The 18,546-nt window shown below is 35.3% G+C and overlaps 1 protein-coding gene across 4 annotated transcripts in view; it reads left to right on the top strand.

Annotated features, from left to right (window-relative positions):
- Window positions 1–18,546, top strand: part of LOC128527190 (protein N-terminal asparagine amidohydrolase-like) — a 50,502-nt gene that overhangs the window by 25,067 nt on the left and 6,889 nt on the right. Inside the window, exons 6-11 of one of the 4 annotated variants that reach the window (XM_053499547.1) lie at window positions 12,486–13,217; window positions 13,329–13,450; window positions 14,510–14,582; window positions 14,683–15,175; window positions 15,285–15,417; window positions 15,530–15,670. In XM_053499547.1, the coding sequence (XP_053355522.1) occupies window positions 12,486–13,217; window positions 13,329–13,450; window positions 14,510–14,582; window positions 14,683–15,175; window positions 15,285–15,417; window positions 15,530–15,532 (1,556 nt within the window). In that variant the 3' untranslated portion in view covers window positions 15,533–15,670. Of the gene's footprint in view, window positions 1–1,771; window positions 1,893–1,996; window positions 2,732–12,485; window positions 13,218–13,328; window positions 13,451–14,509; window positions 14,583–14,682; window positions 15,418–15,529; window positions 16,215–18,546 lie in introns of those variants that run through there. The other 3 variants (XM_053499546.1, XM_053499548.1, XM_053499545.1) reach the window with 3 other exon arrangements.

The following is an 18,546-nucleotide window of genomic DNA, read 5'->3' on the forward strand; positions in this document are numbered from 1 at the left end:
ATTCATTCCAGTGATCCAAAGAGCCCCGAGACACAACACCATCCATGAGTTTAATTTAAAAACTAAACATTTAATGTTTATGACACTTACATCCAAATTGCATAATAATTTGGAACACAGTGTATAATTGTAAACAGGGTGTTCATTCTCAAGGGAGGGGGTGTTACGATATTGGATTTATTTTTGTGTATTTGGTTATGCCTGCTTTGTCTCTGTCTCTGCTGGTGGTGGAATTGGAGTCTCTTCCTTGTTCTTGCAGGTTCCGCCCACTTCTGCCATTGCCTGAAATCTATTGGCTGTTGCTCTGCCTGTCCTTTGTTGGTCTCGCCTCCTCCCAGATGATTGGTCCTACAGGCAACCCAGAGGCCTACTTAAGGCCTTCAGACCACAATGCTACAGACCTTGTTTATCCTATGCGTGATCATTACATTTCATTAATTACTGTCAGGTATGTACGTTAGTACACACACAGCCATATACTTTAAGTGTACTTAAAGTTGTTCCACTTTAGCACACAAAAGTATACTTAATAAACTTAAAATTAGCTGTTCCAAAATAGCAAACTTCAAGTATACTAATCATTATTCTGGCTGCAAGTACATTTAAGTAAGCTTTGTTATGCTAGGATTTAATATACTTAGCATACTTTTTTACTAGGGCTTGCTTTATGCTGCTTACTATTCAGGCTGATTGCGCTTGGCAAAGTCAGAAATCCTTATATAACTTTTAGTTTAAAATAACACATCATAGTCAAACATCAATAACAGGTTTCTCTACATGATTTAATTTACAGTACTGTTCCATATCATTCAGTGAAGAATAAGACATTAGTCATTTGTTTTATTTTGTTACAAAGTAGTATTTTCGTCCGTTCAAAAGTTTTCTAATCCAGTCAACAGGTCTGTACAGGTAATCATTGTGTGACCTAAGATAAACTTTGCACTACAGTAACATCGTATGATAAAACGTCATTATATCATGCAATGGACCCAGAGGAGTTGTACAGTAGGTGTTCTTCCTGATATCTTAGTAAAATGTACACGCCCTAAATGGCCTGATAGGTCACGTGATTTACCTGAAACGCAGGTAAAAGCAAACTTTTGATCCAACCAGGAAACAACCTACTTGACAACAGTTCATAAAAATAATGTAAGTAATCCATTCTCTTTTTAATTATCTGATAAATAGTTGTTTCTTTTTTAAAAAAAAAAAGAAATACAATTGTTGCAGTTTTTTAAATCAAGTATTTAGTTTACATGTATGATGCAATCACACTGAGTTGTTCAGTTTTGTTAAAAACAAGAGTCTATTTAAAACAAAGATATCAAAGTTTGAACAAGTTTTCTTTTAAAATTCAATAATCTGCTGAAAAAATCTGCCTAAATTGCCGAGAGATTCACACATTTGCAAGATTATTAGAGAAGTTTATAGTTTCTTACTAAAATATTCAAGTGAGAATGCATGCTATTACAGGGAAGCTTTTATGTTGTCTATAGGCACAAAAAAAAGTATTCTTTCTAAAAATTCTGATGCCTTTCCAGGACAGGTGTTTTTGCGATTATTCGAAATTTTAACATAGGTCATCTTAATTCAGCTTTTATGTGCTCCCCAAATGAGTTCCCTTTCCCCCGTCCCCCCCACATTCACACTTAAATATTATGGGTTATTTGGGTATTTAGTCCTAGTTAAGTCTATTTTAGCTCCAGGCTTTTACACTGCAATACAGTATGTGTAAAATACGATCAGGGTGATTTGCTTTTATGAACAGAACTTGATCTTGCGCAGTTCTCAAATAATCTCATTTTTTACAGAAAAAAACATACATGGCAGCTGGATAAACTTCAACAGCTTTAACACAGTCATGGCAGGTGAAGTCTTACCAATGGCTCCAGGTTAGATATCTTTTAAATTACTGTGTATAATAATATTTGCACATCAAGAACAGGAGTATGATTTAAAATCTGTTTTTTTGTGTGTTTTTTTTGTCGTAATGAAGGAGGCCCACCTCCTCTTTCAGAACGAAGGATTGTACTGCTGGGAAAAGCTGGAGCAGGAAAGCACAGAGTGGTCAGAGTCATTCTGGGAGACACAAAGCCTAATGAGGAGTGTGAGGAGTGCTTTGTATATGAAGGTGAACAGGCAGGAAGGAGGATCCGCATAGTTGACACACCAGGATGGGACAGAATTTCCAAAGAGTGCACTTCACCGAAAATTAAGAATGAAATCACCCGAAGTGTGACACTTTGTGCTCCAGGTCCCCATGCTCTAATTCTGGTGTTGCCCATAAACACTGATGATGTACCATCTGTAAATGAGCTTAAATCAGCATGTCAACATATGGAGCTTCTCTCTGAGAGAGTCTGGAATTACACTATGGTGCTTTTCTTATGTGATGGAGATGTGAAGGAATCCAGAGTCAATGATCACATTCAGAGTGCAGAAAAACTCCTGGAAAAGTGCAGTGGCAAACACTATGTTATGCGACAGAGGTCTTTTAAAACAGAACTACATGAATTCCTTAAAGAGATAGACAGCATGGTGGGCGAAAACATAAGAGACAGCAAGGTGAAAGAATCAGGTGGTTTCTTGCTTCCACAGGTTCACTATGACACGATGCCACACAAGGAAGATCCACAGAAAAACACAGATAAAAGTCTGGGTGAGGACAAGTCAGAGGGAAAAGACATGCTTAGGCAGAGACGTGGAAGCCTCCAACTGACACATCCTAATAGTAAGTATAACTTACTCAAAATGTATAACTCAAACATCAGTTAAATAAGAAAGCTACTATAATGTCAATATTTACAAATAATTAAGTGCCATGGTTTCTTTACTAACTTTTTCAGTGACCAAACAAACAGAAGATTCAAAGAGTCCCAGAGATGGAACTGAGGCCCCAAAGAGCAAGAATCAGGACCAGCTGCAATACATAAAACCAGTAGCAGTGATCGTAATGGCATTCATGGGTGCTCTTATAGGCTCAGTAGCCGGAGCCCCATATGGAACAGTCGGGGCAGCTGTGGGGATTGTCTTTGGATTTGTTGTAGCAATCCTTCTCAGTTTATGGCTTGTCAAATTAATAACATAATCACAACATCAAACCCACTGGCATTTTTAGCTAGAAAAGATCAGGGGCTAAGTCAAATTTGTCAATTTTCTTGGGGCTTGTGCTTTTATTATTATTTATTTATTTATTTATTTATTAATAAGGCATTCAGCATCAGGTTAACAGGGAGGTTAAAGCTACTTTTATAATAAGTAAATAAATAAATAAATTAATAAAGAGGTGGCCAAATGTATTAAAACCAAAATTAAATTCAATGTTATAAAAAAAATCAGGTTTGGGAAACACTGCTGTATATCATCACTCATGGAATGTATCGCGTCCTGTCAGATTACTGAATGGTTTTTATAACAGGAGTTTTTCTTGATGTTTTCCAGCCTTGCGTGCAGCGATTAATTACTCCACTCTCACCTTGGACACCAAGTTTCTCTCTTTACTGCTTAGTTATTAAACACCTCCACTTCAAGGCTAAAATATTTGTACTAAGCTTAAAATATTCAGGGTGTGAAAGCCCTGAATGATCAGAGCTAATGACGCCACTGAGCAAAACTAGAAGCAAAAACTAAGCAGCTGAATACTGGAGAATATCACTAGATTTTATTTTAAAGACGCTGTAGAGTGACAGAGAGACTGGGCTCAGTGTTTTTCCCAGACAGGAGAGGAAGTTGATGAGGCCTGATGTTGCAGCCTGTCAGCTTCAAGCTTTCCCCAATGAGTTGTGCATTCTAAGATGTGGTTATTTAGTTTAGCTTAATCTAGCCAGCAAGACTTTCCACAAAGAACTGCAGCTTTTTGAATGTTTTTTCTTTTCTTATTGTGATTTGTGTGTGAAAATCCCATTAGATCATTACCTTCTGACAAAATCGCTGAGATCACATTGTCTCCACATTCTGATGTTTGATGTGAACACTAACTGAGGCTCTGTATCTGCATGATTCCACTGTGTTTAGCCCCTGAATAATTACAGGAATGAGCAGGTAAACAGGTGTTCTTCACCTAGATGGGAAAGGAGGCAAAAATGAACCACAGTTTAATTTATTCTTGGAGTTATTCCAAAAAAAAAAGAAAATTATAATAATAAATTCAGACACTGCCCCTACAACCATGTTTTCCATGTACTGTATGATGACACACTGTATGATGAGCGGGCAATGATGACTGGGAGCTATTTGGAGCTGGTGGTAAAGATGCACTTATGAGGATTGATTGCGTTGTAAGTTGTAATTTCGTATGGACTGATTGTTAAAAATCTTTTGGTTTAAAACCTTTTAAAGCTTTATTTCTCACCTAATATGTCTCTCCTAAATATTTTGTACATATACAAATACATATACAACTTCCTTGGCCACTTCTCCTATGCTGCACTGAAAATCTACATAGAGCAAGCATGAAGCAGAGTAAATCCAGTCACTAAGGATCTCATGTGTCTCCTCCACCAAGACAAAGCAAGCAGGAAGATCCAATGCAGCTAAACAGAACCCACATCTTGTCTGAGGAGCAGTGACACTGCCAGAAACTGCCAACAACTTCCCATACATCTCTCCATAAACAACAGGCTCACTTAATCCAGGTGATGATCGACTAATCACTGGAGTCCTTGGACCAAGTATCATTCGTCCCTCCTTATTCCCCGCGGGGACCATTTTCGATGGATGAATAAAATTATGGTAAAGAACCAGTGCCCTCTTCCTCTGATGGCCTCAGCATTTGTGCTTCTCCAGGGTCCAGGATATTACCTACACCACTCCTACCATTATGTTTGAATCCGAAAATGCGACTAATGGAAACACAGGTTCTCCTCTCTCCACAGAGGATCTCTGGAGCTCTGACAGAGTGACCATCGGGTTCTTGGTCACCTCCCTGACTAAGGCCCTTCTCCCCCGGTCGCTCAGTTTAGATGGCCAGCCAGCTCTAGGAAGGGTCCTGGTGGTTTTAAACTTCTTCCACTTACGGATGATGGAGGCCACTGTGCTCATTGGGACCTTTAAAGCAGCAGATTTTTTTTCTGTAACCTTCCCTAGATTTGTGCCTCGAGACAATCCTGTCTCGAAGGTCTACAGACAATTTCTTTGACTTCATGCTTGGTTTGTGCTCTGACATGAACTGTGGGACCTTATATAGACAGGTGTGTGCCTTTCCAAATCATGTCCAGTCAACTGCATTTACCACAGGTGGACTCCAATTAAGCTCCAGAAACATCTCAAGGATGATCAGGGGAAACAGGATGCGCCTGAGCTCAATTTTGCAAACGGTGTGAATACTTATGTACATTTGCTTTCTCTTTTTTTTTTTTTTAAATAATTTTGCAAAAATATCAAGAATTTTTTTTTTATGTTGTTATTATGGGGTGTTGTGTGTAGAATTTAGAGGAATTTTTTTTTATTTAATCCATTTTAGAATAAGGCTGTGACATACTGTAACAAAAAGTGATGCGCTGTGAATACTTTCCGGATGCACTGTAATGTAAATAGTTTACTATGTTTAACAAACAATCAATCGAAATGTTTTGTAGTTTGTATTTAAATGTGTTTCTTATGTTATAACACTTATGTTGCATTGCACTTATTGAAACTTTTTTAATGTGTTCCATAGGAGCCCAGTCCCAATGCACATCTCTTTTCTAAATGCATTAATGCCCCGTAATCCTTTCTGGAAAAGCGTTTGCTATAGTGTTCTAAAAATTATCCACAATTCACACCTATATGTAAATTGTTTTGTTTTGATGATATAATTTTGCCATTTTTCCACTGTTGAGGGAAACAATTTATTTTAACAGCATTAATATTTCTTGCTTCGTTTAAAAAAAAACTAGCTAAAATGGATTTGTTTTATTTTGCTGCTCATAAATGCCCTTACAATCACTTAATAATATATATTTAACAAATTGAAACAAGCTGAAAGTTTCATTCCAATTTATTTAATATTCAAAATAAATTCAGTTCTCTCTATAATTACCATTCACTGCAGGTGAAATCGCAACACAGTCTAAAATCACATTTCTTTTTTTCTTTCTTTATTCATTACCGAAAGACCTGAATAAATTTAAGGTCTTTTCATGGTTACGGTTCTATCCTGCCAAAGAGAAAATCATGAGTTAAAATTCTTTGGTGATAATATGCATATTTTATTATGTATAGAATTATTTTAATGCAGCTATATGCTGAATCTGATGGAAACTGAATGATCCTATATAGAGAAATTTAATGATTAAGAGTTATATATAATATATATATATATATATATAAATATGCAGTCAAATAATGAGGCTTTGATGAGGGAAATTAAACAGGATTTAATGTATGAAACAACTTCAAACAAATCTTACTGCCTTTTTTAAAGTGAAAATTACAACAGATTTAAACTGTTAAATTTACAAGTTATTTTGTAATGTTATCACTTATCCGAAACATAGAACATATTTCCAAGTACTGTACATAGGACTCCCAGGATATCTGGCCCACAAGCAGCACAGTCACTTTCGCTTTTAAGCCAGTGCAAGAGATCAGGTTACATTCTTTGTGTAAGTTGCAATGGCTGTCAGGCGAGACAGCCATTGCTAAGACAACCAGGCTAAACCACGCCCCTCCACTCACAAACACACCCAGGGTAGGTAAATGGCCTTTTAGGAAAACTATGGCCTAGAAGGAAATAGTTTCACAGAAAAGCAATGCATCCATTGTATGCCAATACTGTAATTTCTCCAGGCATTGTCTCTAGCTGAAATTATATTTAATGTTGCAGGACATCTTTAATGTAAACAAGATGAAAGTTTAATTCCAATTTATTTAATATTAAAATTAAAAAATAATTTGTCATCAGTCATTAAAACTTTCAAACTAATTATTTTCAAACATTTCCAATGTCGTATAAATTTATTTTGTACTGTTTTGATTACAATTCATTTTGTATATGTGTAAACAGAATGTGTTGTAAACAATACAGTATAGAGGTTGTAGTGGAAGTCTCAGTGTCTCTTAAATAAATCCACAAGTGACATTTACTAGGCAGATTAGGGAATACTGTAGCATGAACTGAGAGTTCCCCAGCAGGGCAATGGTCATCTAAATTATGCTGAAATTATAAATAGCAAAGTTGAGGCTAGAGGCAATAAAGAATGCTTTTTGATGGATTGGAAGGACATGTTAAACAGGAGTAAGGACATTTTAGCATGTGTGAATTTGTAATTATTAACTAATGAATTGCTGTAACTATAACATCACCAAAGTAATGGGGGACACAATAACACCATGAACTATGATTGTGAACATTAGACAAAAACTCATAAACAAACAAACAAAAAAACATAAGCACACCCATCATTAAGAGCATGTGACCAGTAATAGTCTCTGGGAAGTGTACTGTAGTCCAGCACAATCCCAGCACTCCCATGGTATTGTCACCTGTTTTCTGCTCATGTGCATCTCCAGCTCATGTTTTGGTGATCTTCAGAGAATTTATTACATTATTCTACTCTTGCAATATAATAACCAGTTTCACATTATGTTGCGATTACAACTTTCCTAATTAAGTTCTGAAGTTTATATAAACTTATTTCACAAAATGAATGTGTAATAAACCTACTGACAGCTCACCAGATTAATCTTTAGGTTTGAATAACATTTGACCATTTGCTACACCTTTTATTTAGTGTGAGATGAAGGTTTAAGAGCTTAAACAAGGGCAGTTTGGATGGGTTGGGATTCAAACTAACAATCTTCTGATGTGTGAGTGTTAACCACTGATCCACCACAACTAGCTCCCAATGATTCAGTTACATCTATCAAAGAATTACCTTGTACCAAACTGAATCAACGTTTTATATTATGTAGAATATTATAATATTTTGCAGTAAACATTTAACAGTTGTATATTGTAAATGTTTACAAAACTTTAATGAAAATGTATAGAAATTTGTAGGTATCAATTTAGCAACCAATTAAGCATCCAATCAAGTTCATTAATGCTGAAAATACTCATTAGGTTTTAAACTAAATCAATTTATAATCTGCAGTGATGTTCTTATGCTACACAATTTAGTTAGGACTGTTTGTGTTAGTTTAATCCATTTGTGTTAGACATCCATAATGTCTGTTATGTGACTGATGAAGACTGCAGTGTTGAACTTAGGGATAAAACATTTCAGTGTGACGGAGTAAGCATTGGGTTATAACATATAAGTCATGTGTCTCTTTTTCCTTCTTACAATAAAAAGTGTATTAAAGGCTATTTATCCTGTTTCTTTGCTAGAGCAGTCACTAATTTTATAATTGGCTAGGCAGAAAGTTCATCTCTAGTTAATGTTAAATATTATTTTTATATTATATTTCTTGTTAGTTAAGTAAAAGTAATGGTGCCCTTTTAAAGAAAGAAGGGTTAGTGTGTGTATCTGGTAGGTTTTTAGCTCTCTAGTTTTTGAATATTATTGTTTATTGTGCAGCTAGATTGAAATAATTACTAATTAAATAATTACTACACAAAAAATAATTGTTACTGACATTTTGGTGAATATAGCAAGATTTTTTTCTTTTTGTTTTGCTCTTAAATAAACATGCACAATTGTCATAAATGATTAAAATAAGCATGACATTAAAACCAAGCTTCTTTGTTCTGTAGTGTATTTTATTTAGGTTATAAAATATATAGTGTTACATATAGAAATTACATTTGTAATAAAAGTTTATGGAATAAGATCACTGTTAAAAATATTCATGCGTATTTTTTTGTCTGAGTTGGATTCCAAAATCTACAGCTGTTCAGAGTTGTATTGTAACAAACACACAAAATCTCGTATCTGTAAGCTGTCGTGGCCGTAGATTTTGGAATCCAACTCAGACAAAAGACAGAATTACACACAAATCTTTTTTTTACGCATGAATATTTTTGACAGTGATCTTATTCCATAAAAGATTAAAGCTTAAAATAAGGCTTTAATGTAATCAGTGGTATTATTATTTCAGGTTGGTGTCCATGTAAATGTCTGTCTGTCTGTCTGTACCTAATAATACAAAAAAATAAAGGTTGAGTATTTTATGCCTCGTTTATGCTAAGCTGTACTTCTCTTGTCATCAGCTTGTCATCTATGTCATCATACACTCCCCATTTAAGGCAGATTATAACCTCTGCCACATGACTGTTCATAACATCATTTTTACTCAACATTTTGATTTGAGAGCTAATAAAGTCAGTTTGGGTCTTTCACGCACTCTCACCTCGGACTGCTGTGGATATGTTTGTTCTAACAACCCGTGTTTTATCTCATAGTGGCGCTTCACATTACTGCTTTAACTAGCACCACTGGGTTTTGAAACATATGAGACAAACTGGTTTTAAACTTCCCGCAGGAAGAATAAAAATATCATGATCCATCCATACATAAGTTTTTAAAAGGATTTTTTTGGAGTAAGCTGTGCTGTGTAACACATTTGTTTGTGTTTAATGAGGATTTGGGTGCATAGGAGCATTATAGTTGTTTCTGGATCTTCCACTTGGTATTTACGGTAAACTATCACATTGATTGGCTCTTGAGTGATGCGTAAACCAAATCTACTTTGAGAGCAAAATGCTATATTCATCTCTTCTACTCAACATTTTCATTTAATTTATGGTGCAGATTTAACTTCAGGGGGAAGATTTAACTTCGAAGGACTGGCCCAGTTTAATTCAATTCTGTCAAGCCAGCCTGGGCCGACATACAGTACAGATATATACTGGAGATATACAAGCAGACTGATATTTAGAAAGACTTGTTTTCTGAGACGGTTTCTGGTCCTTAAAGAGTTCAAGCATAGTTACCAGTTCTGGTTATAATATGCAACTCATAATGTGGGCTTGAAAATATTACTGGGCTATTTTTTTGGTGTTGTTCTTAAAAATATGGTTGATAGAAAAATCTGACAAGCGACTTTGTTTTTTACATTTATGGTCTACTTTTCCCCAAATTCATTATTTGATGCAGTCCACACATAAGATAAATGATGTGTATAGCCAACAAAAACATCCAAGTATGGAAAAATATTATAAAGATCGATAAAAAAAAAAAAAAGGTTTTTTTTAATATAGTTTCATATACTAATATTAACTAGTGTGCCTTCCTTCAAAAAACATTAAACAAAAATTAATCAATAAATCAATAAGTACTAGTCAAAAGTTTGGACACACCTTCTAATTCAGGGGGTTTTCTCTAGTGATTTATTTATACAGTTTAGAACAATATTTTTAGATTTCAAAACTATGAAATAACACTTTTGACTTAAGATTATTAAGTAACAACAATGACAGTCTGTTCAGCTGAAGATCAGCTGTTCTGGAATAGTTCTGGAACAGTATTGTGTCAAGTGCGAAATTGCAAAATCCATCGAGCACCATGATGAAACTTGCTCGCAGGAAAGCAAAACCAAAACGTATCTTTGCTGCAGAGGAGTTCATTCAGAGTCACCAGCCTTAGAAATCACCAGTTAACAAACAGCACCTCAGATTAGAGCCGTGAGGGAGGATTTACACATTATAAGTAGCAGATACATCTCAATATCAACTGTTCAGAGGAGATTATTGTATATTATGGATTGTAGATGTTTTACTATTTAGAAAAAAAAAATCAGGAAATACCATGGAATTAAATGGTGTTACAAACTTTTGTGTGTGTGTGTGTGTGTGTGTGTGTGTGTGTGTGTGTGTGTGTGTGTGTGTGTGTGTGTGTGTGTGTAAAAATATCAAGAAGACCACCTTGAACTCATGGTTTCCAACTCTTGTGAGATAAATTAGCAACTACAGCTTTATAAACAAGCCCAATATTATAATAGTATTTTATATTACTATAGTAAGTTTATTAATATATAATTATGTTAATTTTGTGGCCATAACATTCTCTAGTAATATTAGGTGTGTTTTGAATTTCTGAAGCTGTGGTTGCTTTTTTGTTGGCAACCATGAGATCAAGGTGGTTTCCCTGATATCGAAACGTTCACACCCTCAGTGGCGATTTTACATGCAACGCAGTTACAGACAAATCCAACCTGAAATAACCTACTTTATAACAGATCAGAAAAATAATGTAAGTAATTTCTTCTTGTATTAAATATCTTATAAATAAGTATTTAAATACTTATTTTTTATTAGAAATAAAATTGTTGCAGTTTTTATTTTTTGTTGATTTTTGTCATTTTCTTATAAAACAAGTGCTTAATCCAGAGGAAAACATCAAAGCTTAAACAAGTTTTTATTTACTTTATTACTTTAATTTATTTTATGTGAATAAAATAATAATAACATAAGAATTTCTTTTAGAATTTTGGAAAATCATCCCGAATTGCTCAGAGATTCTCACATGTACAAGATTATTGGACCAGTTTAATCTAATAAACTCTTAATAAAATATTCAAGCATGAAATCATGAAGGCGCATGCTGTTACCGGAAAGTTTTTATATTTCCTTTAGGCACAAAAAATATATATATTTGTATTTATTTGTGTATTAATGTGAACACCAGAATCTATTTCATTTGTGTTTAAAACAATACTAGCAGTCTTAGCAAAAAGATTTTAAGTAGCAATTCCTAATTAATTCTGTATTATAGTGTATCTTTGTTCAGTAATAACCTGTATTATCAATAAAATATTCACCATCCTTACCCTGTTGACATTTTACAACCTGGAGCTAAATAAAATGGGATTAGGATGTTATGTCATAACTTTACAAACAGTCGCCCATAATATTGACATAATAAAGTAATGTTGTGCAAAATAAAATATATATACTGTAGTTTGGAAAACAATTTACAAATGAAAATGCAAAAATTAAGTTGAAGTGAAAAACCAATAAATTCAGCCTGGTGTAACCCGTTCCTGTCAGAACTAAAAAAAAAAAAAGCATCTTCTAACCTACTCACAGACTTTTGGGGGATGGCTGTCACGAAAGTGTTTTTGCAGGTGAGGCACGAGCGCAGAGGTTAAAACTTCAAATAGTATTTTAATAATATAAACAAAACATAAACAAACAAACCCTGACAATGGTGTTCTCTAAGCAGAGTCATGGTTGTGTCATATTATTGTCTATTGTTTTATAATTAATTTAATCATGTTCTGTACAATGTTTTAATTTTTTTTTCCTTTCTTTTCCAAAACTATGTCTCAGGTGACTTCTCATAGCTCTTTAGTCATCATGATGATGTTTCTTTAGGTTTTCTCTCTAACAGATTCTGTTGCCTTTCCAGGACAGTTCTCAAATAATCACATTTTTCACAGAAGTTCAAAGTGAGACTTTCATGGCAGCTGAATAAACGTCAACAGCTTTAATACAGTCATGGCAGGTGAAGTCTTACCAATGGCTCCAGGTTAGATATCTTTTGAATTACTGTGCATAATAATATTTGCACATCAAGAACATATCATTCAAAATCTCTGTTGTTTTTTTTGTCTTAATGAAGGAGACCCACCTCCTCTTTCAGAACGAAGGATTGTACTGCTGGGAAAAGCTGGAGCAGAAAAGGACAGAGTGGTCAGAGTCATCCTGGAAGACACAAAGCTCAATGAAGAGTGTGAAGAGTGCTTTGTATATGAAGGTGAACAGGCAGGAAGGAGGATCCGCATAGTGGACACACCAGGATGGGACAGTACAAGTATAGACAAAACTACAAAGAAAGTTAAGGATGAAATCACCCGAAGTGTGACACTTTGTCCTCCAGGTCCCCATGCTCTAATTCTGGTGTTGCCCATAAACACTGATGATCTACTATCTGTAAATGAGCTTAAATCAGCATGTCAACATATGGAGCTTCTCTCTGAGAGAGTCTGGAATTACACTATGGTGCTTTTCTTATGTGATGGAGACGTGGAGGAATCCAGAGTCAAAGAACACTTTCAGAGTGCAGAAAAGCTCCTGGAAAAGTGCAGAGGCCGACACTATGTAGTGCGACAGAGGTCTTTTGAAACAGAACTTCATGAATTCCTTAAAGAGATAGACAGCATGGTGGACGAAAACATAAGAGACAGCAAGGTGAAAGAATCAGGTGGTCTCTTCCTTCCACAGGTTCACTATGAGATGATGCCACACAAGGAAGATCCACAGAAAAACACAGATAAAAGTCAGGGTGAGAAGTCAGAGGGAAAAGACATGCTTAGGCAGAGACGTGGAAGCCTCCAAGGGACACATCCTAATAGTAAGTATAACTTACTCAAAATGTATAACTCAAACATCAGTTAAATAAGAAAGCTAATGTCAATATATACAAATAATTAAGTGCCATGGTTTCTTTACTACTTTTTTTCAGTGACCAAACAAGATTCAGAGAGTCACAGAGATGGAACTGAGGCCCCAAAGAGCAAGAATCAGGACCAGCTGCATTACAACTCTGCCTTCGTGGGTGCTCTTATAGGCTCAGCTGTAACTATTGTGGGTATATTCATCACTGACAGAATGTGTCTGTACCACTTAATCTGGTTGATGCTTAGTTATTAAACATCTCCACTTTAAGGCCAAAATATTTGTACTAAGCTTAAAATATTCAGGGGATGAAAGCCTTGAATGATCACAGCTAATGACATCACTGAGCAAAACTAGAAGCAAAAACTAAGCAGCTGAATACTGGAGAATATCACCAGGTTTTATTACAAAGCAGCTTCAAGCTTTGCTCAATGAATTGTGCATTCTGAGATGTGGTTATTTAGTTTAGCTTAATCTAGCCAACCAACGTTACACAAAGAACTGCAGCCTTTTGGATGTTTTTTCTTTTCTTATTTTGTACCATTCTGTGCAAACTCTAGAGGGAATTGTGTGTGAAAATCCCATGAGATCATAACCTTCTGACAAGTCGCTGAGATAACATTTTCTCCACATTCTGATGTTTGATGTGAACAGTAAATGAAGCTCTTGATCTATATCTGCTTGATTCAATGCATTCAATGCCATTGTATTTAGCCCCTGAATAATTACAGGAATGAGCAGGTATACAGGTATTTTTCACCTAGATGGGAAAGGAAGCAAAAATGAACCACAGTTTAATTTATTCTTGGAGTTATTAAAAAAAAAAAAAAAGTTTTTATGTTTTCTGTAGACACAAATAACAAACTCAGTAACATTTCTTTGTGATGTTTCATGATGTTTCTTTAAGTATTCTTTCTAAAAATTCTGGTGCCTTTCCAGGACAGGTGTTTTTGAGATTAGGTGAAACCTTAAGTACACACGGGTCATCTTTATTCACCTAATTATGTGCTCCCCAAATGAGTTCCCTTTCCCCCGTCCCCCCACACTCACACTTGAATATTATGGGTTATTTGTGTATTATGTCCTAGTTAAGTCTATTTTAGCTCCAGGCTTTTACACTGCAATACAGTATGTGTAAAATACCATCAGGCTAAATGTCAACTAATTTGTTTAGTTGATTTGCTGAGATTTGCTTTTATGAACAGAACTTGATCTTGCACAATTCTCAAATAATCAAATTTTTTACAGAAAAAAAACATACATGGCAGCTGGATAAACTTCAACAGCTTTGATACAGGTGAAGTCTTACCAATGGCTCCAGGTTAGATATCTTTGAAATTACTGTGTATAATAATATTTGCAAATCAAGAACAGGAGTATAATTCAAACTCTCTGTTGTTTTTTTTTTTGTCTTAATGAAGGAGACCCACCTCCTCTTCCAGAACGAAGGATTGTACTGCTGGGAAAAGCTGAATCAAAAAAGCACAGAGTGGTCAGAGTCATCCTGGGAGACACAAAGCTCAATGAAGAGTGTGAAGAGTGCTTTGTATATGAAGGTGAACAGGCAGGAAGGAGGATCCGCATAGTGGACACACTAGGATGGGACAGTACAAGTATAAGGAAAACTACAACTAAAATTAAGAATGAAATCACCCGAAGTGTGACACTTTGTGCTCCAGGCCCCCATGCTCTAATTCTGGTGTTGCCCATAAACACTGATGATGTACCATCTGTAAATGAGCTTGAATCAGCATGTCAACATATGGAGCTTCTCTCTGAGAGAGTCTGGAATTACACTATGGTGCTTTTCTTATGTGATGGAGACGTGGAGGAATCCAGAGTCAAAGAACACTTTCAGAGTGCAGAAAAGCTCCTGGAAAAGTGCAGAGGCCGACACTATGTTATGCGACAGAGGTCTTTTGAAACAGAACTTCATAAATTCCTTAAAGAGATAGACAGCATGGTGGACGAAAACATAAGAGACAGCAAGGTGAAAGAATCAGGTGGTTTCTTCCTTCCACAGGTTCACTATGACACGATGCCACACAAGGAAGATCCACAGAAAAACACAAATAAAAGTCAGGGTGAGGACAAGTCAGAGGGAAAAGACATGCTTAGGCAGAGACGTGGAAGCCTTGAATGTATATATCCTAATAGTAAGTATAACTTACTCAAAATGTATAACTCAAACATCAGTTTAAAAGAAAGCTAATGTCAATATATACAAATAATTAAGTGCCATGGTTTCTTTACTAATTTTTTTTTTAGTGACCAAACAAACAGAAGATTCAAAGAGTCAAAGAGATGGAACTGAGGCCCCAAAGAGCAAGAATCTGGACCAGCTGCATTACAACTCTGCCTTCGTGGGTGCTCTTATAGGCTCAGTAGCCGGAGCCTCATATGGACCAGTCGGGGCAGCTGTGGGGATTGTCTTTGGATTTGTTGTATCAATTTTCCTCAGTTTTTGGCTTTTTTAAATGAATAACATAAGCACAACATCAAACCCACTGGCATTTTTAGCAAGACCCTGATCTAAGTCAAATATGTCAAAATTTTCTTGGGACTTGTCGTTTTATTTATTTTGTTTTCTTTTCTTTTCTTGTAAGACATTCAGCATCAGGGTAATGGGGAGGTTGCAGCTACTTTTATAATAAGTAAATAAATTAATAAAGAGGTGGCCAAATGTATTGAAACAAAAATTAAATTTAATGTTTTGAAAAAAATCAGGTTTGGGAAATATATATCATATATCATCATGGAATGTATCGCGTCCTGTCAGATTACTGAACTGTAATGGTTTTTATAACAGAAGTTTTTCTTGACATTTTCCAGCCTTGTGTGCGGCGATTAATTACTCCACTTTCACCTTCCTTAGACACTAAGTTTCTCTCTTTACTGCTTAGTTATTAAACACCTCCAATTCAAGGCTAAAATATTTGTACTAAGCCTAAAATATTCACTGAGCAAAAAACTGAGCAGCTGAATACTGGAGAATATCACCATTTTCTCCACATTCTGACGTTTGATGTGAACAGTAACTGAAGCTCTTGATCTGTATCTGCATGATTGTAAATGTATTCAATGCCACTGAATAATTACAGGAATGAGCAGGTATACAGGTATTTTTCACCTAGATGAGAAAGGAGGCAAAAATGAACCACAGTTTAATTTATTCTTGGAGTTATTCCAAAAAAAAAAAGAAAATTATAATAATAAATTCAGACACTGCCCTTACAACCATGTTTTCCATGTATGATGATATACTGTATGATGAGAGGGCAATGATGACTGGGAGCTATTTGGAGCTGGTGGTAAAGATGACATTTTTTTGAGGATTGATTGCATTGTAAATTGTAATTTCCTATGGACTGATTGTTAAAATATTTTTTTTTCTAGAACTAATTTTAGTTTAAAACCATTTAAAGCTTTATTTCTCAACTAATATGTCCCTCATAAATATTTTGTACATATTTGCATACACTGCTTATTGTTAAATTAATATGGATTTATGTCATTAAACATCTATTTGCAAAGGCTGTCCTGTTTTATATATTTTTTCACAGGGAATGAGCTTAGATACTGGATTAATGTAATTAACTTCCTTGGCCACTTCTCCTATGCTGTACTGAAAATCTACATAGAGCAAGCATGAAGCAGAGTAAATCCAGTCACTAAGGATCCACCAAGACAAAGCAAGCAGGAAGAACCAATGCAGCTAAACAGAACCCGCATCTTGTCTGAGGAGCAGTGACACTGCCAAGTGGAACTGCTGACAACTTCCCATACATCTCTCCATGAACGACAGGCTCACTTGATCCAGGTGATGATCGACTAATCACTGGAGTCCTTGGACCAAGTATCATTCGACCCTCCTTATTCCTTGGGGAGGCCAATTTTTTTTGTTAAAAAAGATGGGTTCTTTTGCTCGTGTATTGATGGCTGAATTAAATTATGGTAAAGAACCAGCGCCCCCTTCTGCTGATGGCCACAGCATTTGAGCTTCTCCAGGATCCAGGATATTACCTACACCACTCCTACCATTATGTTAAAATACCAGAAGGCGACGAATGGAAACACACCAACCAGACACTATAAGTATCTTGTGATCCTTTTTGGTCTGACTAATGCCCCGGCTGTTTTCCAGGCTCTTATCAATTACGTCCTTAGGGACTTTAGAGACTTAAAAACTTCTTGAAAATATTTCATTTGTCCAAGTAGAATAATGCGAATTTCACAATGAATCGACCATGTTTTTAGAGCTAATAATGACTTCTTCAAGGATGGGGCCAGACAAGCTCCAGGCAGTTGCCAGCTGTCTAATCTCGACCTTGCTTGACAACAAGCTGTATCCCTGCTGCCTCTTTTCTCACCGTCTAATCCCCGAACAAAAGAACTTAAATTGAATCGGTGATCAAGAGCTCCTAGTCAGCAAACTGGCCCTGGAGGAGTGGAGGCACTGTCTAAGGTCTGAGGTCTTGTTCTTAGTCTGGTCCATCCACAAGAATTTATATTTAACCTTGCATATTTAACTTCTTTAATGTAAACAAGATGAAAGTTTAATTCCACCCAATTAAATTTTTCAAAATAAATTCAGATAAAATCTATCTATAATTACCATTCACTGCAGGTGAAATCTCAACACAGGTTAAAAAAATATAATATATCATTTCTTTATTTGCTCATTTATTCATTACCGAAACACAGAACTTCGAGATCTTTTCATGGTTAAAGTTCTATTATGCTGATTATAAAAGCATGAGTTAAAAAATTTTTTTTTTGTTAAATAATATGCATATTTTATTATGTTTATAATGATTTTGATGCAGCTGTAGCTGATGTATTACTTGCACTAAAAGCAATGTTATGATAAATCTGATGGAAACTGAATGATCCTATATAGAAAGATTTAATGATTAAGAGTCACTGAGGTTTCAGCCTTAAGGTTGTTAGTATGTATTTACAATATACACTATATGGTCTTATAGACAGTTCTACGTGTTTAATTTTTTGGAGACAATATTTGAATGGTCTCCTTTTTATGTAAAAACTTTTATATAATGTAGTGCTTATACAGATATTTTATTGTTTATGACTCCCATTAATAATTCAACAAACTATCAATCGAAATGTTTTGTAGTTTGTATTAAAATGTGTTTCATACGTATATTATAACACTTATGTTGTGGTTTTTAAGGGGGCTTTAACTTTTTTAAATGCGTTCCATAGGAGCCCAGTCCCAATGCACATCTCTTTTCTAAACACATAGATGTCCCAGAAACCTTTAT

Source organism: Clarias gariepinus, chromosome 6 (genome assembly GCF_024256425.1).
Source record: "Clarias gariepinus isolate MV-2021 ecotype Netherlands chromosome 6, CGAR_prim_01v2, whole genome shotgun sequence".
In the NCBI taxonomy this organism is placed as follows: domain Eukaryota; kingdom Metazoa; phylum Chordata; class Actinopteri; order Siluriformes; family Clariidae; genus Clarias; species Clarias gariepinus.